Source organism: Gregarina niphandrodes, assembly GCF_000223845.1.
Source record: "Gregarina niphandrodes unplaced genomic scaffold scaffold00009, whole genome shotgun sequence".
In the NCBI taxonomy this organism is placed as follows: Eukaryota; Apicomplexa; class Conoidasida; order Eugregarinorida; family Gregarinidae; genus Gregarina; species Gregarina niphandrodes.
Window position 1 is genome coordinate 319743 of NW_011646046.1, and position 19892 is coordinate 339634.

The 19892-nt window shown below is 57.2% G+C and overlaps 9 protein-coding genes across 9 annotated transcripts; 6 read left to right on the forward strand and 3 right to left on the reverse strand.

Moving 5' to 3' along the window:
- On the forward strand, positions 1–2193 carry GNI_062690 (hypothetical protein; the record flags this gene model as incomplete). Its single annotated transcript, XM_011136285.1, has 1 exon — positions 1–2193. A coding segment is annotated over one exon (2193 nt), but the record flags the coding sequence as incomplete, so codon positions are not given.
- A 788-nt stretch (positions 2194–2981) lies between these two features.
- GNI_062700 (hypothetical protein) lies at positions 2982–3731 on the forward strand (the record flags this gene model as incomplete). Its single annotated transcript, XM_011136286.1, has 1 exon — positions 2982–3731. One exon carries the CDS (start codon positions 2982–2984, stop codon positions 3729–3731), a length of 750 nt encoding a protein of 249 aa, XP_011134588.1.
- A 114-nt stretch (positions 3732–3845) lies between these two features.
- GNI_062710 (putative transcription initiation factor IIB) lies at positions 3846–5016 on the reverse strand (the record flags this gene model as incomplete). Its single annotated transcript, XM_011136287.1, has 2 exons — positions 3846–4202; positions 4318–5016. 2 exons carry the CDS (start codon positions 5014–5016, stop codon positions 3846–3848), a joined length of 1056 nt encoding a protein of 351 aa, XP_011134589.1.
- Positions 5017–5164: 148 nt separating this feature from the next.
- GNI_062720 (hypothetical protein) lies at positions 5165–8316 on the forward strand (the record flags this gene model as incomplete). Its single annotated transcript, XM_011136288.1, has 3 exons — positions 5165–7619; positions 7726–7875; positions 7952–8316. The coding sequence occupies 3 exons, from the start codon at positions 5165–5167 to the stop codon at positions 8314–8316; spliced, it is 2970 nt and encodes a 989-aa protein (XP_011134590.1).
- Positions 8317–8460: 144 nt separating this feature from the next.
- On the forward strand, positions 8461–10878 carry GNI_062730 (ATP-dependent metalloprotease; the record flags this gene model as incomplete). The annotated part of the gene is made up of 1 exon (XM_011136289.1): positions 8461–10878. The coding sequence occupies one exon, from the start codon at positions 8461–8463 to the stop codon at positions 10876–10878; it is 2418 nt and encodes an 805-aa protein (XP_011134591.1).
- An 18-nt stretch (positions 10879–10896) lies between these two features.
- Positions 10897–11446, forward strand: GNI_062740 (clathrin adaptor complex small protein; the record flags this gene model as incomplete). The annotated part of the gene is made up of 2 exons (XM_011136290.1): positions 10897–10979; positions 11038–11446. The coding sequence occupies 2 exons, from the start codon at positions 10897–10899 to the stop codon at positions 11444–11446; spliced, it is 492 nt and encodes a 163-aa protein (XP_011134592.1).
- Positions 11447–11541: 95 nt separating this feature from the next.
- GNI_062750 (amine-terminal domain cyclin) lies at positions 11542–13143 on the reverse strand (the record flags this gene model as incomplete). Its single annotated transcript, XM_011136291.1, has 1 exon — positions 11542–13143. One exon carries the CDS (start codon positions 13141–13143, stop codon positions 11542–11544), a length of 1602 nt encoding a protein of 533 aa, XP_011134593.1.
- A 938-nt stretch (positions 13144–14081) lies between these two features.
- Positions 14082–14807, reverse strand: GNI_062760 (WW domain protein; the record flags this gene model as incomplete). The annotated part of the gene is made up of 1 exon (XM_011136292.1): positions 14082–14807. One exon carries the CDS (start codon positions 14805–14807, stop codon positions 14082–14084), a length of 726 nt encoding a protein of 241 aa, XP_011134594.1.
- Positions 14808–14835: 28 nt separating this feature from the next.
- On the forward strand, positions 14836–19892 carry GNI_062770 (ring-variant domain protein; the record flags this gene model as incomplete). The annotated part of the gene is made up of 2 exons (XM_011136293.1): positions 14836–14903; positions 15044–19892. Coding segments are annotated over 2 exons (4917 nt in total), but the record flags the coding sequence as incomplete, so codon positions are not given.

Consider the following 19892-nt stretch of genomic DNA (forward strand, 5'->3'; position numbering starts at 1 on the left):
GTGACGGTGAGGCAGCTGCTCACGCGCCGACTGGGGCTGCGCTTCGGGTTCTGGCGCGCGGCGGCCGCGTGCGCGCGCGAACGTGGGCGGGAATTGCGTGCGGCGGAGCCGGGGCGCGCAGAGCGCGTGTCCGACGTGCTGCGGCGGCGCTGCTTTGGCGCCTGGCGTCGGCTCGGTCGCGGGCGCTGTCGACTGCGGCTGGTTCGACAGGCGTGCGCGCTGGCGGCTCTGCAACGCTGGAAACGTGTGTGGTACCACGCGCTTTCGGTGACCTTTCTGCGCGAACGGCTGTGTGTGGGGCGCACGCGGCGGCAGCTGCAGCTGTGGCGCGCATTCGCGGACGCACTGGCCACGCGCGAGTGTCGCACGGCCGCGGCCGCGCGGCGGCTGGACGCCGCGCTGCGAGCGGCGCTTTGCCGCACATTGTGGCGCCCGGCGTTGGCGCAGCTGCGGCGCCGCGCGGATCTTTGGCTCGAGCTGCGCACGCACACGAAACTCCGGCTCTGCGCACGCGCGTTGCCCCTCTGGCACGCACGCGCGTGTCGCAGTCGTGGCGCGCGCGCGCTCGTTCAAAAACTCGCGCGGCTGCGTGAGGCCGCACTCCTCCGTCTCGCACTTGGCCGTCTGCGCCAACGCTGTCTGCTACGCCGTTTCACCGCCCTCGCCCGGGCCCTCGCCCGACCCGCCGTGCGTCCCGCTTTCCTCAAACAGCAGACCTTCAATCACTGGCACGACCTCTACATCGCCCGCTACCAGGAGCTACCGAAGTTGGAGAAGGGTTCCGGACGGGGGACGGAACCCGTAGCGAGGACGGAACCCGGAGCGTTGCGGATGTTGCAGGAGCGTTTCGAGCAGCGGTGTTCGGTGTACCCGAGGGTGTTGGCGTTGCGAGTCTGGCGGGTGTGCACGCGCGGTGTGGTGGCGGCCGGCTGCATCGCGAGTGGGCGCAGCGTGGCAGCGGGTGCACGTTACCTGGCCATTTGGCGCGCGGCTACGCAGCACTGCGTGTGCGCGCGACGGATTGCGGCGCAGCGGCGGCGGGAGGTGGGTGTCTGGGCGTTTCGGAGTTGGCGTGTATTGGTGACGACATTGTTTGAGCGTGCGCGCGCGTTTGATGTCGTGCGTGGCGTAAATATACGCGCACGCGCGAAGGAGGCGTTACTTCGTTGGGCGCTGGCGGCGCAGTTGGAGCGTTACGAACAGCGAGCGGCGGCGGTGGTGCGGGAGACGTTGCGCGCCACGGTGGTTCGCGAGGCGTTGCGCACTTGGCGTGCCGGCTGCGTCGTGCGACGTTGGGCAGCGCAAGTCGAGCTGCTCACCGCGCGCTGGCAGCAGACGATCGCTCGCGCACATGTCTGCGCCGCTCTCGGTGACTGGCGCCGTCTCGCGCAACGCCGACTCACCGCCAAGGCTTCGCGTGTACAACAAACACATTTACGCCGCCTTGCGCGCCGCCTTTTCCGCCGCTGGCTACAGTGCGCCCTCCGACCCTGCCTCAAGCACCCTTGCCTCTCGCTCCAACCGCCCCTAGTCGGACGCACCGCCCCTGCCCTCCTCGACCAAAGGGGAGGAAATGGACTAGGAGGGAGTGGTCGTAGGCAGGACACATGCTCCATCACCGACGATTGCTCGCCCGGTGAGGAAATGGCGCGCGTGGACTTCCTCGGCGCGCGGCCACGGTCGCGGATCCGCGCGCCCTCTGCGGACTACCTGCAGCGGAAGGCCGGTTGGGCGCCTACGGAGTTGGACCGGACAGCCGTGGGAGAGGAGAACCAGGGCCCCCGGCGTTCGGCGCACCGGGCAGCGGGGGGGACGGATTGCGACGCCAGTAGCGAGCCTGATGAGGTCCCGAGCGACCCGCGGATCGGCGCTGCTCAGCTTCAAGCAGCAGGCAGGTTCCGGTCCAGATTCCGGTCCATCGACTGGCTGCCAGACGGCCACCGGGGGTTGCTGGACGGGAGTGGTCGGATGGAGGTGGCCCGGGAAGCGAGGTCGGTGAAGCGGCCGATCGCAGCGGTCAGGCTTCCGCCTCAAGGGCCATCTGACGCCCGCTATGGCTCGAATACGGTCGGCGGCCCAAGTACGGCGGCGGCCCAAGTACGGCCGGCGGCCCGGGATGGCTCGAGGTCTACGGCACGCCCGAGGAACAGAGCGTCGACTGGGGCTTGGAGGATCGGGATTCCGGCGGAGTGACGGGTAGCGAGCCGTTCCGTCAAGTACAGAGAGGCGGTTCACCCCTTCGACGGACTTTTCCACAGGAGGACCTGGAGTACAGCGCCGTGCCGTTTGTGGACTGCAGCAGTGCGGTGGCGGACTATATCAAGACATCGCAGCTACGCAAGGCCTGGCTGCGGTGGCGGTTGGGCGTGCGCCGGTCGAGACGAACCGGTCGCGATAACGCAAGGGTGGAGGCCACACTCACGCACGGCAATGAACTGTTTGCAGCCGTAATGAAACGACGAGGCCAGTCGCTCAAGTCGTTCTTGGATGACGAGCTCTGCAAACTTTCTGAAGCACGCAAAGAGCTTGGCAAGCGAGACTCCCCTCCCTCGTTCGTTGCTTCCCGAGGCGGTGTTGCTGAGTAGAGCCGGCGACAAGCTGGTGTAAGCAGCGGAGTCGACACATAGAGTGTGTGGTTGCACGCAGGGCGTGTGGTTGCACGCAGGGCGTGTGGTTGCACGCGGGATGTGCCCACGAGGTTGCGCTCTCGGTGGGAAAGACGCGGACCACACCGGTGCACGCCGAGCCGCTCCAGAAGAAGCTCTTTTCCAGTCACGGTTTTTCTGGCCACTTTGCTTCACGTGCTGGTTATCTAGCACACTCATGCATGACCAACACTCGTGACCAACAACCGACAGAAAAGCAGCGGGACCAGAGCGCGCGTTTGGGTCAGTGAGGTTGCATACAGAGGTGGTCCCGCTGCTTTTCTGTCAGAGGTTGTGCAGAGTAGCGGGCGGATCGATAATTAAATTATAGTGGCTATGAGCAAGAAGCAGGACGGTGTGGAGAAGGTGAAGAAGGAGAAGAAAGAGAAGAAGGATAAGTCTGTGCGAAAGGAGAAGAGCGGCGACTCGAAGGTTGCGAAGGGTCATGAAAAGTTGACGGTTGAGGAGAGGTTGAAAAGGTTGGAACAACGTGTGGCATGTTTTGAGGGTCTTGATCTGATTCGTCGGTTCCGGCATCACGTGATGCATGATATGGTGAAGCATTATGGCATCGATTTGCCTAAGCGGATGAATCCTCGAAAGCGTACGAACTGGAAGATAATAATGGATGCGGTAAAGAGTTCTCCGCGGACTCCGGAAGTGTGGAAGACGGGATTGGAAGGCCTGACCCGTATGGAGGATCAGCTCCAATTCCCTCTTGGCTTCTGGGACCATGCGGAGAACGAGGCCATCTCTGCAGCCGATATCGAGGCCTACATCATGCGTCTAGCACCGAATCTGCAACCCGGCGTGCGGGCTATGGCCGAATGCTCGCTCCAGTACGTACCACCATGCGCCCGAGGTAACACTAACGCTCAGGGCAAAAGTCAACGCCACCAGATGAAGGATATCGAGGCCCTCGCTGCCAAGATCGTTCAAAGAGAAACCAACAAACATGTTGCCGCCCAGCAGGACTCCGCCAAGCAGGACTCCGCCCAGCAGGACTCCGCCCAGCAAGACTCCGCCCAGCAGGACTCCGCCCAACAGGACTCCGCCCAGCAGGACTCCGCCGAGGAGGAAGAGTAGTGCCCGGCGGCCCACACGTGTGTGCACACAGCTGGCCACACATTTGTGACCCAACACACGAGCGTGCGCCGCTCAGCACCCACTGCTGCGGGCAGCCGGGCACTGCTGGGGTGGTCAACCGGCGGCGGGTTTGGCGCTTGCGCGCTTGAGGACATGTTCGGGACGCACCAGGGCGTTGATGCCGCCAACGTTTCGCGGGACGAAGCCCTTGGGCAGGATGGTTTTGACGGCGTTGAGCAGGTGTCCGTAGTATTCGACCAGACTCTGCAACCCGCACTGCGCCGTCACAGCCAAGTCCGTCGCCGCGATCTGTGTCACGTATAACTGACATGCCAGGAAGATCGCCGCGCCCGCCAGAATGTGCGGACGCGAACTCACTGGGATCACCTTGGTCATCTCCGACTGCACACACATATGCGCTGCCAGGTCGCGCACACAGTCCGCGAGCATGAGCGAAGCCGCGAACCGCAACTAAAAGGTGTGTGTGTGGCCAGGTGTGTGAAAGTGTGTGAAAGTGTGTGAAAGTGTGCGGACGGTGACGGTGTGGGTGGTTGTGACCCATGCATGGGTGGTGGTGTGTATTTACGGCGAGTTCTTTGCTGGCGAATGTGGTGGCACCTGCAGTGCGATTTTGAGGTAGAAGTTTTTTGATTTTGTTAACAGCCTTACCAATATCTTTTTCTGTAATGGCTCGATCGAAACTGGTAAGTTGTTTGAGGGAGAGTGGATCAGCATCATCTCGTGCTGCGAGATAGACGACGGCGAGCATATTGGTTACCCCTGTGCGGGATTTGAGGTTGCCAGTTGTCTGTAGGTCTTTAATAATTTCACGGCATCGTTCAAGTAAATTATTGCGAAAGCCGAAATGGTCGCCGATGAAGCGCAGGTTACTAAAGGCACTCTTAAGTTGTCGGTCGCCCGAATTAGTACCCGTAGCTAGATCGTGGGCGTGTGCAAGCCGTCCAAACTTTTTATCACCACCCATCATCGTCGTACCACTCACACTATCCTCAAGCCATGTGTCATTCGGACCACCAACACGACTTTTTTCTACTCCTCCACCACCATCATTCGAAAAGGAACGCCACTCCTGCTCCTCACTCATCGTACGAGACTCTATAATTTGCCCACACAACGAACAAATCTCGTCACCACTATGCGTATCATACACGATAACACTCCTGTCCTTGCATGTTGGACACTGCTTCGCGCGCTTCGTACTTGCAAACACATTCAAACGAGCAATCGTACCCGCGGCACCCGTTGACACTGTTCCAGTCGACATTGCTATCCTGCCTGTTCTTCCTCTTCAATTGTCCTCGTCAATTGTCCTCGTCAATTGTCCTCGTCAATTGTCCTCTTCAATTGTCCTCGTCAATTGTCCCGCGTACACTGCAGTCCGGGGTGTACAGTCCGAACAGTATTTAAAAAGAATGGAATGCAAGCAGGAATGGAGCAAGGTCTGGACTGAGCCATTCTGCGCTGATGACACTCGCTCTTCCGTAACCACGCACGTAAGCATACAATGGAGCTACGATGATGGATCCGTTCCTGACTTGGACGCCGCGGAACTGTGCGAAACTACGCCTGTGCGATTCTACCCCACGGCTCGTGCCGAGCAAGGTCAAACTGCGCAACAAGGCCCACAGGCCGAGCAAGAGACCGAACAATATGGCGCTGCTGAGGAGGCGGTCACTGCCATTGCAGGCAACTATGTGGCGACGGCGACGAACAGTTTGCTCACGGTTCAAGTCCCAGGCGCGTCCAAAGTGGAGCATGCACTCGAAATACCTCAAGACCAGCGCCTTACGCATATACGAATGAAAAGAGCGAATGACGCCTTGGCGGTGGCTCTGGTGACCAAGCCAGCCGCAGCCAAGCCGAGGCCTGAGCCACCGAGGCCTGAGCCACCGAGGTCTGAGCCACCCAGGTCTGAGCCACCGAGGTCTGAGGCGCCGGAAGTCGAAGCAGACCAGGAGCCGTCGCTTCAGGGCAAACAGGTTCTAGGTAGCGTTGTGTATATTTATTCCATCCGAGTGTTGGCTGCCCTCCAGAGAGAGCTCCCCGGTGTGGAGTTTTTGTGTAGACTCGTCGCCAGGGATGAAGTGACAGACGTGTTGTGGTACCCTCACGGCGCCGAGAAGCTCATTACCTGCCACCCTACGGCCATCGTGACCTGGGACATTTCTGCTACTGCGGCCGGCGGCGGGGAAGGCGTGTGCGACGTGACAGAGTTACGCCAGTTTCTTCGGTTGATGAAGTATTCAGAGAAGGAGGTGGTGCGGCCAATGCGCATTATGGGTCATGCTGTCCCGCACGGCGACTCGTCGTTCATGTTGCTGTGGGTGCAAGGCTCGAAGCACGTGGCCCTGTTTACGGACGCGTGGAGCAATCGCCGGTTCCGTTTCGAGGGTATTTTGGCGATGCCGGCGCAAGCGTGGACACACGTGTGTGCAGCGGACGGACCCTACGTCCAAGCGGCGTCACTCTGTCCCAAGACGCAGCTTTGGAGCCTGATTAATGCCAGTCGCGTGCAGAAGGCGCGCGCTAACCTAAACGAGGCTGAGACCTACCATAAGTTCCACGTCGTCGCCGTCTCCGCCACCAGCGTAGTCAGTATCCCGGTATACGCGCATCTTAAAAACTTCCTCTCCTCTGTCATGTTCGGCGCCCCAGACCTCGAAGTAGACGTCGCCGGCGCCGGCATTTGCGGCACAGAATATGCCACCGTCTTCCTCAACTGCCCCGTTCCCGCCGAAAGACCCGCTGCGCCGCTTCCTGAAGATTTTAGCACTCCCACCGGTGTTCCAACTGGCTCCCCCGCTGGAGCACCCACTGGCGCTCCTGCTGGCGACGTCGCCGAGTCGCCAGTGAATGTGATCGGGGGGGAAAGATCGGCGGAGACCGCGGTGGAGACCGCGGTGGAGACCGCGGTGGACAACAGCATGAAGTGTGGCACAGAGCCGCTGCATGCGCTCTTGGTTGTCGACACGGCGAACAAGCGGCTGCAATGCTTCCCCCTGCCCTGGGGTGGTGGCAAGACGGAGGCATCGCTCGACTCCGATATAATTTTTGTGCGAGCTTTCGACGGCACTGCCAGCCAGTGGATGTACAAGATTCCGCTTCCGCAAATGCCTCTACCGCAGACTACTGGGTCGGAGACTCTCCCGGCTGTGCAAGAGACCGCCGTGGGCCCTGTTGCCTTGGACCCTGCGGTCGTGGACTTGCGCAAGGCGATGCGGATGGAATGTGCGATCCCCAGAATTCAGCACCCTGCTTCGATCCCGGCATACCAGAAAGTCGACATTACAGTGGATGGGGTGGGCGAGTTTAGTGAGGACCGTTTCTCCAATGGGGGCCGTCACCCGAATGTGGATTTGTCTAATGTGGATCATTCCGGTTTGGCGGTCGATTCGATGTCGGGCGCTAGCATCAAGGGTGTATTGGATCAGATGAGCGTCATGATTGCGGAGCAGCTGGAGGGAGTGATGACAGAGATTATTCTTACGACCGAGCGCCAGTTGGCACAGTTTGAGGCATCGGTTGTGCAGCGCCTGCAGACGCACACGTTGGCACATGTGCACGACCCTTTGCGCGAATTGATTGCCGAATGGTCGACGGCATTGCAACAGAGGCTGGACGGTGTTAACCGGCGAATCGAAGGAGTCGAAAGATCCTTAGGCAGCATGCTAGAGGACTTGAAGACCTCTATGAAAGCTACACCCGACCCAGAAGCCTGCAGAAGACTTACATCTGCGGAAACGGAAACCAAAGAGTTCATCGAAAAGTTCGGAATAGATAACATTATGCAAGCCTTAGATGATGAGACAAACGAGGATAACGCAACTGCCAAAGCCGTACGGAGTCTGCATGGAAAACTGGAAGCCAGTAAGATTCTCACCTAGATTGTTACGCAAACTGTATATCCATACCCGTGTATATCCATACCCGTGTATATCCATACCCGTGTATATCCATACCGTACCGTTTGTAGAACAATATGATGTGGCCTTATATACGTCGGCGTTATTAGATGTACAGGAATTAACCCATGGATTTTGGACCATCATCGTCATTAAGAACTTTGAGCCGAAGCATTTGTATAATTATCCATCCAAAAGCATTGCTATGGCTGCTGTCAGAAGTATGTTACCATCGTGTGGATTCACCATCGTGCGCGCCATTTCCATCTTCTCTTCCTCACATCCTTTTTTCTTTAGTGCTGGCGGAATCTTTGGCTGGCTGGGATGACGCATCTACCGACTCGATCAATGACTCTCAATGTGTTAAAGCAATATGGAAAAATGAGGAAGTTCTTGTTCCCATGGCCCTTGTCAAGAAATCGTACATCGGCCTTGAGGGCAGACTCATGTGGATGTCCAATGGATTAGGGGTCGCCCAAGCAGCCGTAGAATTGAATGAGAAAGAGCAGGGCATGATCGCTGGACTCTTGTCTTCTCGTGTCCAAAACATTCGCCATCATCTCGAAAGTGTCCAAGCAAAAGATCTGCCAATTTCAGATAAACAACTGCAAAGGTGCAAGCTGCTTGCTGATATTTTAGAGAGCGCGATCAACAAGCAATAAAAACGTTGACTCCGGGTGGTTGACCCCTCGTTAGTTCTTATTCTTCAATGTAAATGCGTCGCACACGCGTGTGCTGCGGTGTTTGTTATCGGACTTTTTGAGCTCTGACCCTGCTATTATAACCTTTGCCTTGATATAGGCCCGATGCTGCCCGGGAAAGTCAAATGGACCACGGGCATTAGTTTCTTGGGACAGATCGGTGCAAAGAGCCTGTTACGCGCTGCAGACACGACGAGTAATTTTAGGAAGGGATCGGGACGCCCCTTGCTTCCGCCACGCCGTCGGTTGACCAACGACATTCCCCCGCTACTTACGCCGCCAACTCCGCGAATAAATACGATCGAGTTGCCGTTGCTTTCGGTGATCACCATCTTCGCCAGTCTGGGTCTGTGGCTTTTGACAGGCGAACATGACCGAGTGAAGGCGGAGTCAATGATAAGCATGAAGGAGTTTATGTACGACTACTTGCGCCGCGGCAAGGTGGATCGATTACAGGTCATAGGCCAGGATCATGTGCGGGTGGTATTAAAGGATGAGCAGCCCTTCGACTTGAATGGCTGCATTGACGGCGTAGTGAAGGCGATCGAGGTGCTGGGGGGCAAGGCGGCCGATGCCCTTGGTATGAAGCTTTCCTCTGGTGGCACCCGCGACGGGGATGGTGGTCCTAAGGCGAGTGTGCGAGAACAAGGGGAGCGGCGGAAGAGCTTGCGCCGCGCGCTGTACGGACACTTGGTGCGACTGGTGAGGGCGGAAGACTTTGCGGAAGACAAGCGGTTCGTACGTTTCAAGGTGGGCGACTTGAATCAGCTGGAGACGCTGTTGCGGTTGTATACGAGTAAGATCCCGCCGGTCTATTACCTGGATTGCAAGGACCGGATCCAGACGTTACGGAACGTGTTACCTTCGGTGGCGTTGGCGGCCATGTCCTTTGTGCGCGTGCGTCGGAGTCAGCCGGAGACGTTGGCGCGCCTCCACAGAGATTATTACGACCGAGCGAACGCACCCACTCAGACGCAGTTGCCAGATAACTTGCTCAAGTTCGGGCAAGCGCAGCATAAGCCTCCGGGTGAGGTGCCAAACGTACGTTTTAGTGACGTGGCAGGGTTGGAACAAGCCAAGTTGGAGGTGCAAGAGTTTGTGGACTTTCTAAAACACCCGGAGAAGTACACGAGTTTAGGAGCGCAGATTCCCAAAGGCGCGTTGCTGGTGGGTCCGCCGGGTACGGGTAAGACCTTGTTAGCGCGGGCTATTGCAGGTGAGGCAGGTGTGCCCTTTTACTCAACCTCGGGTTCGGACTTTATTGAGATGTTTGTGGGAGTTGGTGCTTCAAGGATTCGTGACTTGTTTGCTAAGGCGCGCAAAAATGCGCCAGCTATTGTGTTTATCGACGAGATTGACACCATCGGACGAGCGAGGGCTGGTGCGAATCACTTGGGCAATGGTGGCACGGATGAGCGCGAGTCGACATTGAACGCGTTGCTTGTTGAGCTGGACGGCTTTAGCGCAAATGCGAACGTGATTACGTTGGCAGGAACGAACCGTGGCGATGTGCTGGATCGGGCACTTACAAGGCCGGGACGTTTCGATCGGCAGATAGCGTTGGCTAAGCCGTCTATCAAGGAGCGGTTGGCTATTTTCGAGATATACTTGCGTCCACTCAAGTTGGAAGATGGGATGCGGGGTGTAGCGCAACGTCTGGCTGCTCTGACACCTGGGTTTTCGGGTGCGGAAATCAAGAACGTCTGTAACGAGGGTGCGATTTTGGCAGCACGTCGTGACGCAGACAGTGTGGCTCTAGGGGATTTGGAACAGGCGGTGGAGAGGTTGGTGGGAGGATTGCGACATACTGGGGATGTGCTGAGTCCGGAATTACGTGCACAGGTCGCTTTACATGAGGCTGGTCATGCCGTGGCCGCCTGGTTTTTGCCTGAGGCAGATCCGGTGTTGAAGCTGTCGGTAGTACCGCGAGCTAGCGGTGCACTGGGCTACACACAGACGCTCCCAGATGACCTGCTTCTTTCTAAAAAGGAAACGCTTGAAGACAAAATTTGCACACTCCTCGCTGGACGAGCCGCCGAACACCTTTTCTCACAAACCGTGACCACTGGAGCTTCCGATGATCTCGAACGCGCCACCAAGCTGTGCCAAGCCTACGTACAAGTCTTCGGCTTCGACCGAGTACTCGGATTACGCTCGTACCAACAAAACGAACAAAGTTTACACACCACCTACTCTGACGCTACGGCCAAACAAATCGACGACCGAGTTAGCCAACTCTTACGCTACCAGTGGACGCGCTGCCTGGACCTACTCACCAGCAAACAGCGAGAAGTGCGACAACTTGCTGACACTCTCCTAGAACATGAAGTTATTTCATTCAATGACATGGTAAGATACTTACGGGTGATAAGATACCCACGGGGAGAGGTGGGGGGTGATAAGATATCCACGGGGATGGGATTTGACGGTTGTGGTTCTAGGTCGGCATTCTGGGTCCAACGGGCAAGAAAGTGTCGCCGCAGACGCGTGAGTTTGTGGAGGCCTTGCCCTGTAGCTAGTTAGTTTCTTTTTGGGCCTTTAATGTTCGGAAAAACTGCAGATCAGTTATCGCAGATTCTGGCGGTGCTGATACTCGATGACAAAGGCGACCGGATCGCCATATAGTAAGTTGTGTGCCGGACTCATTATTGTGTTGGCTCTGTGATGGTTTATCTGTTGTAGTTATTCGGGTATAGCGCGACGGTTGGATGTATTTTCTACTGAAGAGTTGCAGCGTGCGTTTGAAACGCGTATTGTGGCGACGGGACGGAAGTCGGGGGTGCGTTTGAATCAGGCTGAGGTGCTGACGTACAACGACTATACCGTGTTGTTCCGGTATCTGGGGGATTCGAGCATAATCGTCATTGGCGACCCGGCTACGAACGAGGTGTTGATTTCCGTGTTTGCGGAGACGCTGTACGATGTGCTGACTTCGTTGATAAGCGAGAAGCTAACTCGCGCCCTGTTGTTTAAACGGTTGGACCAAGTTTTCCTGACCATGGACGAAATGATAGAGGCGGGCTGCATCAACGAACTAGACAAAAAGTCCATTATTAGTAGGGTCACCATGGAGATGACCACACTTGGATGAGTGCTTTTTGACTGGCAGTAACCGACGAGGTTGGAGCCGACGGGGCGGTTGCTGGGGTACTAACTAACTATTGCGGGTCTGACTAACTACGGGGCTTATGGGTGCTGGGTGGGTCCGTTGGGTGCAGAAGCATGTCTGAGTTGTCTGAGAAGTTTCCAGTCGGGTGGGTTGGATAGGTAGAACTGGCACTGGGCGCAATCGCAAATATTAGTGTGTCTGCGAGCGTGTGCGAGGGGTGCACGGAGTTCGGTACGGTGGTTGTCTGAGCATGTTTTGAGAGTGGGTAAGAGGTTGCGTCGGAAGTCTCGTACGAGGGCTGACTTGAAGGAGCTGACGTCTGCGGCGCCGAGGCCAGGGGCGGTTTTGAATACGTGAGGTTTGTGGGTTGGGTTCAGTAGACGAAGAGTGGCGGCGACAAGAGGTTGGTATAGCTGGACGAGTTTGGAGAGAGTCTTTTGGCCGCCGGGGTATCGGAGCACACGTTCTGCCACCACCTGCGACGGGTCCTGTGGGTCCAGTCGTAAGTCGTGTACTAGGTAGTAATAGAGATGGCCAAAGGTGATAGCACCGCTGCGGCTGTGTAGGGGACTGGTGATTTCGGTCGTCTGGAGCAGTTCAGGAATAAGTTGTTTGTAGAGTAGGCGGATAATGTACATGAGGGAAGCTGCAATCCATGAAGACGGCGGCATGGTAAGGTTTACGGCATTAAGGATGCATGCATTAGAGATTTGCAGGATACAGTACGTTATCTCTTCGGCCAAGCCCGTCGCTTTTAATACGCAATAAAGAAAACGCGTTTCTTCGAACTTCTGCAAACGTGCCAGCCACAAAGATATAATATCATACGGGGTCTTGTAACCTATTGTCGCGCCCTTGAGGTGGTCCAGTATCCGCAGCTCGTTCGACTTAATACTAAAATTCGAACCGATCTCCGGACAGAACTTACGGAACTCCGAATAGCTAACGATATCGTACATACATTCACGCAACTTCACGCCATGATATAAACAAGACACGGATAGCGACGCGAAATCCGCCGAATTAATCACATGATCCACGTCCAATACGTACCGATCGAAAACGAATATACTCGTATAATAGGAGGCATAACTCCAACCTAACGTGCCACAGATGCCGCCCATCCACAATAAAATGTTGCGCCTGTAACTCAGTGAAATATTCGCCTGCCGTACTCCAAAACAAATGCTTGCATCGTTACCTAACAACAATCCAACGTCTACTGGACGTACAGCCTCTTCCCTCTCGTAAAAGTCCACTGGCATGTACGTGCAAGGACCTCCACTCTCTGGCACCATGCCTGACTCTGGCACCATGCCTGACTCTGGCACCATGCCTGACCCTGGCACCATGCCTGACCCTGACGCCGCCCCCGATCGAGCTTTTTCCTCCCACCGCGCAGCTTCACAATCCCGAACACCTTCAGTGTTCGAAGAGCTGAGTCCTGCCGAGCCGCCAACCGTCACCGGGCCCGCCCCTTCGCTCTGCCGCAGCAGCCCTCCCCTGGCGACCTTCTTGAGTCCGAGAGGGTCGCAACTGTTGGGATGTCTATAGCTCCCATGACGTCTGCCGCCAAAAGGGTCATGGTAGGGGTCAATATTCTCACGATCCAGCTCCGTTAACGCGGTTATTAAACCGCTAGTCTTTCCCGTGGTCGTTCCCATCACTCCATTAGCCATTCCCGATCCGTAGGCTAACACTCCCGGTCCATTGGCTCCCGGTCCATTGGCTCCCGGTCCATTGGCCCCTGGTACATGGATTCCCGACCCGTGGACCCCCGGTGCAGTGGCCCTTCCTGGAGGTTTACACCTTTCTCTCGAATCGTTTTCTCTTAAATCCCTTTCTTTTGAGTCCCTATGTCTCGAATCTCCCGCGGCCGAGCGATAAATAAGTCCGCTTGTGCCGCAACTCCCTCCCAGGCTTCCTGTACGTCGTGGAAGTCCGTCAGGCCCCGGCCCGTCTACTGTCCTTCTCCATATCTGACTTGCCTCGTGGAACCGGCTACGGGGTCCTTCTTTCTCCATCTGGTGGACATCCGTCGAGGATCGAATTAGTGGCTGACCGGATGCAGACGGTGCTCCGACGGGTCCGGGTGCAGGCTCTTGTGAGTAGTACAGACTGTTCCGAGCTCCGCTGTCTAGTCGTTTCCATGCCGAACGCCCCCTTCTCGCCCCTTCACCCACCAGAATTATCTTCCGCCAGTCCTCATTGGTAACATTGGATAAGGTGGTGATGAAACTGCACGGAAGATCCATCGAAGTTCAAAAAGGCGCCAGCTAGCTAGGCCCCCGTCTTTTATAACATATCTGCCCCACCCAGCGTGCCCGTCAATTGGTTCCCAAGCAGCTTGGTCGTGGTTGTCGGCTTGGTCGAACCTGGTCCGACTGAACCTGAACGAATTTGAGACGTCCTGACGAGAAGTAAGACCTAGGGCCACCACAGCTCAAAAAAAGCACAAAACGAAGACCCCATATATGAGCACATGATTACCGACCATGCCGCATCTAACCCAGAATCTCCGTACCTCAGAAACCCGAACCATATCACTAAAAAGCCCGTGTCGTGGTGTGTCATGGTGAGGGGTCCGCTACTCGTGTCGAGGGCCACGTGTGTAGGTTTACTTTTTGAGGCAAGCTGTTAGGAAGGCCAGTCCACAGAGCATGGAGGCGAGTAGGAAGGTAATCCGGAGCACGACTGAGGGTGCGGAGGCTAGCAGCAGAGCGGGTATGGCAGTAACGAGTGAGTAGCCGTAGGCGCAAATGAGCGAGTCAAGTTTAAATAGCCCGACGGGCAAGTTGAAATCGTTCGAATTTTGGTTCGCGGAGTGGTAGAGGTATCGGAGCACGAGGGGGGAGATGACGCACCAGAATATGAGCAGGCACCAGGCGAAGGGGAGCGTACCCACGTAGGTGTGTACGACGTCTCTGCTGTAGAGCCATTGTTCGATATGGTTAGATGCGAAGGCAGTAAGCCCGACGGTAACACAGACCCAGAAGGGGCCGATGAAGTCGGGACGTTCCATGAGGTCTGCGAGGGCTGTGTCGCTGGCACCCATGAGAGCTTGGTGGGGGGTCAGTGGGCACAGCAAACGGCTCTGCAGCTCTACGTCTGAAATGTCGCAATAAGCACTCGCCAACCGCGTGCCCAACTTCTGCTGCGACTCCAGGTCCACACCCAGCGAACTACTCATCGCACCATTGGGAGTAGTGCTTGCCGTGCTACTAGCGTTCGCTGATGTCGGCCGTTCCCACTGGGTCCGGTCCAACGCCTTGCTGTAATAGTAGACCTGGCCATTTTCCATCGCCACCGGCTCCCATCCCTCAGGCAGTTGCTGGTCAATCATAATAAAAATAAATATCCATGGATGACGAATGTGGGTGCAGGGTAAGCTCGCTCTCTCACCGGTCACACTCCCAGTTGCCCAACACCACACCGTCACGTGTGCACGCCAGTACCCCGTACTTTGACACACACCTGTTGACACACGTGGGTCTGTTGACACGCACGTGGGACTATTAGCACAAGGGTAAAGGTGTCTGGGAAGGGTGTGTGTCGAAGTGTGTGCGTTTAGATTTGCAGTCTAGGAAGGGAAGAAGGCGAGTTGTTTGCCCCTTGTCGTTGTCACGGGAGTATCAAGTACGTTCACCAGAAGTGTTTAGATCGGTGGTTATCGCTCAAGGGAACGAGTGCATGTGAGCTATGCGGATACGGGGTCATTTACGATCGCATCGTGGCGGCGGGTGCGCCTCGGGTTTTGCCTTTAAGGACGTTGTTGCCTGAGTGGTTGAAGGGGTGCTATGTGGAGAACGCTGTTTGGCTTCGTGGTAGCATCTGGTCGGCGACGATGTGGGTGTGGGTGCCATCTGCCCTATACCTGCTCTGCAAGCTCTCAGTGCCTGAAGGCACAACTTGGGAATTCGTCACTTCGCGCGACCTCGACCTTGGACCGCCCCAGTCTCTACGGCCCGGCAGTCTCCGTGGCGCACCCCCTGGCGACCTTTTCGCATCCGCTCTGGGAGGCTCCTCCGCCGTCCTGAACGCCTCCTCCTCCGTATTGAACGGCTCTTCCACACTTGGCGGCTCACCCACACTTGGCGGCTCTCTATTAGTCCTCGGAACCGGACTGGAACGCTCTTGCCGACTGCTGGAGGCCTTTGTACGCTCCTGCTTCTACGGGTCCTGGATCACCCTTGTCGCCGCCTTACTCGTCGGCCTCGGCTGCCTCCTCTCCCTCATCGGCATGGAGTGTGAGGTCTTCTTCCTCTGGTGGCGCGACCAAAACAGGCACACCAACGGCACGCCTTCTCACAACCGAGTTGTGCCCAACGTTCTCGTCCCCGTACGCAGAGACAACGACGGCACACTCATCGTCAACGGCGTCACCCGCCCTCCCGAGCCTCCCTCCATGGTCTCTCCTTCCGCCCGTAGTCCCACTGATCCGAGCACCACCACTGATCCGAGTACCATCACTGATCCGAGTACCACCACTGATCGCAGTCCCACAGACCGGAGCCCCACAGACCGGAGCCCACAGACCACCGAAGGGAGACCCCAAAATCTGGCGCCAAACTCCCCCCACGGGACAAGTCCGCAGGGGACGGGTCCTCCATCTGAGACCAACCCGGCACCGCTCTCGGCCGTACGCGCCCCCTTCAGCGCACCCCGGGCCGCGGCCCCGCCGGAAGACCAGTCCGAACGCGGCGTGAGTACAGAGACTGGCCCCCCGACCACGCCCGTCGCTACAGGCGGACTCATCGACGTTGAAGAAGGCGCCGAGGAAGGGCCAGCCGACGAGGAGCAAGGTGGCGCGGAGCGGCAAGGCGAGCGAGAGGAACGGCCGGAGGCACGCCGAGAGGAACGCATGCCGTTATCGGCGGATGAAGTTTCGGACACAAGTGGATGTGAGGGGGAACTGTCGGTAGAGTACCCAGAGTGCAGGATACCCGCCATGGTGCCTTCGAACTCCGCAGAGGCGAAGTCACTGGTGCAAACTCCATGTGGTACCACCCCTTTTGAGACGACTCCTGATGAGACGACTCCTGTGGAGACGTCTGAGCCGGAGAGGTGGGAGGTTGCGGCGCTGCGGTTTCCTGCGATGGAAGCCCGAATCGACACGCCGTGCGAGCGATCGCCGCGGGAAGTTCCAGCATCAGTGAGCAGTCGTAGCGACGTTGAGGAGTCGCAGCCGGCTACGTACCGGTCGGCATGTTACTTCATCGGTGGAGACTCGGACGAGCCGCGGTCCGACGAGTCGCAGAGTCCTTTGGCGGAGGCAGTGCGGACCCTCCGTGCGGCACCTCTCCGGTCCTCCGATCCGGATTCGGGAGACGGACTCGAGGAGGACCAACTGGATGCCGACTTGCGCGTTTCCTCGGGCTCCCTCAAGCCAACTCCGAACAGTGCTTCGGATCGCCCGTTCATGAGCAGCCTGGAGTCTAGTAGTGAAGAAGAGCGCACGCCCATCAGCGACATTACCTGCTCTGAACACCCAAGCATTTCTGAGGATCTAACGGACCCAGCAGACGAAGCGGATCCAGTGCAACAAGCGGAACAAGCGGGTCGAGCGCCGACTACAGCCGAGGGACAATACAGTGATGCGCAAGATGACGGCCAAGAGCTAGCTGTGAGCCAGGAACCAGACAGCCTCAATCTTCCTCAGGAATCGGATGGCTTCGATCATCCCCACGTCCCAGGGGCAGGTCGTGGTTCGGTCGAGGCCAACGACGTAGTCAATGATTGCAAAGAATACCTAGACATCACTGAACTAAGTACTCCTGAACTAAGTACTCCTGAACTAAGTACTCCTGAACTAAGTACTCCTGAACTAAGTACTCCTGAACTAAGTACTCCTGAACTAAGTACTCCTGAACTGGATAGCCCTGAGCTAGGTATAAGCAAGTTGGACAAGCTGGAGTTGGATGAATTGGAATTGGATAAGCTGGAACTCGGGAAATTGGAGGAGTGTTCGAGCAATGCGGATGGTAGTGTCGGAGAGAGTAGCGGGAGAAAGAGTAGCGAAGATGTGGGGGACTACGATAGGGGAGGACATAGTTCATCGGATAGGCGGCGCAGTTCTTCACAAGACGGTTTTGACAGCGACGAGTCGGTTTTCAGTGCCCCTGTGAACTTGGGGCGTGGACGTAGTGGTGGTCGAACTTTCAGTCGGCGAGCGTCGACATTGCCGGCGTTGTCGAGCGAGAGCTCGGAAGGAATGGCCATCTCCGGTCGGGGAGAGTTTGGTCAGTGGTCTGCCAACGGCCAGCGGGCCAGTTCAGCGTACGGAGCGGGGTCTGAAGCGTATGGTTCTGAAGTCTTGACCGATAGTGGTCCGGCGGTATCTGGACACGGCGGCGGAGTCAGGACTGAGAGGACGAGCCCGGGGTGTGATCACGGAAACTCCGAACAAGAACCGAGTCCTGACTCTACGTCCCGGCCGACGTCTCCTCGGGCGTTCACGGATGAGGAGGTGAGAATGACTGCCCAGCTGGTGGCTTCCTTGGCGAGGGCCTCGGAGGCTCCGGCGCCGGCGGAGACGGAGGGCGTCGACTCTTTGGCGTTTCTGGGTCTGCGCGGCTCCTACCTTCGCTTATTCGGCGGCGCATTCGTCCTTTGGGTAATCGGTGCCTTCCTCGTACTCATGATGATCCGCCGCTACACCATGTCTCAGTACCACGCGCGGAGCGTTGTTGAGGCGTACTTGCCCGATCACTTGGCCGGCTCCGCGCTCGCCGCCAAAGCCGTCTACGACCACATGGGTCGCACTTTCTCCCTCGTCGGCTGCTTCGAGCCCAACTGCAGGGTTCCCGTCAGTTCGCCGGCAACGTCCACTCGCGTCCGGAAGGGCAAAAGACAATTTGTTTCTCACCAGGGATTCCTCATCTCCAGCAATCTACTTAGCCAAAACTATGTCGGAGGGCCTGAAAAATTCCTCAAGATCCATACAGACAATGCCGATTCCTTCTTCCCTAATATTCAAGAATTAACCGGAACGCTGCAGGAACATGACCGACTCAGGGTCTCATCTCCGGTCAGCGAAGCTATTCTCACCGGCCAATCATTATTATCTTATTCGCCTCCGCAGACGTCAGGTCAGGCTGACGCCAGAGGTTATGTTCCCCAACTGCCAGACTACAATCTTGACCTGGCGAAGCTCCCGTCGCTCCCGAAAAATCGTGTGGTCACACAAAGACAAACAAGAAGCGCATCTATAAGATGGCCTTCCAAAGTTGTAAAGCATCTTTACCATAGGTTTGGACTTCGAACATGGATCAGAATTAGACCTACCGTTGGGCCACTCGTGAGGAAACTAGCTACAACTGGAACTCCCACCAAGGTGCTTCGATTAGTTAGAGGGGTCATCAAAGAAGTGTCCCCAATTCTTGAAAAATTGAAAGAGGCATTCAATGAAAAGAACTCCGGCGCTGTGATGTCTGACTTTGAGTTCCGGAACTCACTGGGTTCAGGTGATTTCCCGGCGGTCGCTGGTAGGGACACTGGCAGGACAGGAAGGTTTGCTTCCGGGACCCAAAACACCACCATAGGTTTTGTCGACGACTTCTCTGACTGGTATTGGCGGACGGCGGTGGGCACCCCGAAAAGTCTGGCGGACTTCCTTCTTGAAGACCCGAAAGAGCTTTTGGAATGCTCTGAGACCAATGACGTCCCTCATCTCGTTAACGGCCGGAAGATCACTTGTGACTTCCTCAACCCGGCTGTGATCGGAGCGGGGAGCATCAAGACCTGGATTGCAGGCGTGCCGCTAACTTCCGTTAGGTACTACTTGGTTGCGGCCTTGCGCCTGGATTACGACGAAGGCTACCCTCCGCTGCGGAGGTACTGGAACCGGACACCTTTCCAAGCCCGGCTTGATCGGGCGGCGCACCGAGCGATCCAGGTTTTGCAGCCTCTGGCGAGGTCCTGCCTGCCGGAGTATTTTGCGTCGCGGCTGCTCCCACCTTTGCAGCCGAGCCGACTGGTCTACGAAGTCAAAGTGGTGTCTGGGCAGTTCCCTCTGGACGGTGCTTTGTGGGTGGCTGGTGCACTCCTTCTGCTTCAGGGTTTTGTTAGAGTCCTGAAGGGTACAGCTTGCTTGCTTATCATTCCACTAGGCTACGCAATTTTCTCTGGACTCTTTTCGAGCCTCCGCACCAGGAGCAACCAACCCGCCGCAGATGACCGTGCAACCCGTGGCAGAGAACGCCCGGACAGCGGACCCTTCGGGTCGCCCGAGGAGCGGGCCGCTGCTATACGCGCCTTCCGCGAGTCCCTTCTGCAGGCCGTCCAGGTCGCCAGCGTCCAAGAAATCCGAAACTTCTACGCCCAGGGATCGAGTGCACGGCCGTCCGACACTCGGCCGTCCGACACTCGGCCGTCCGAGACGCAACCGTCCGAGACGCGGTCGGGACCGTCCGAGACTCGGCTGTCCGAG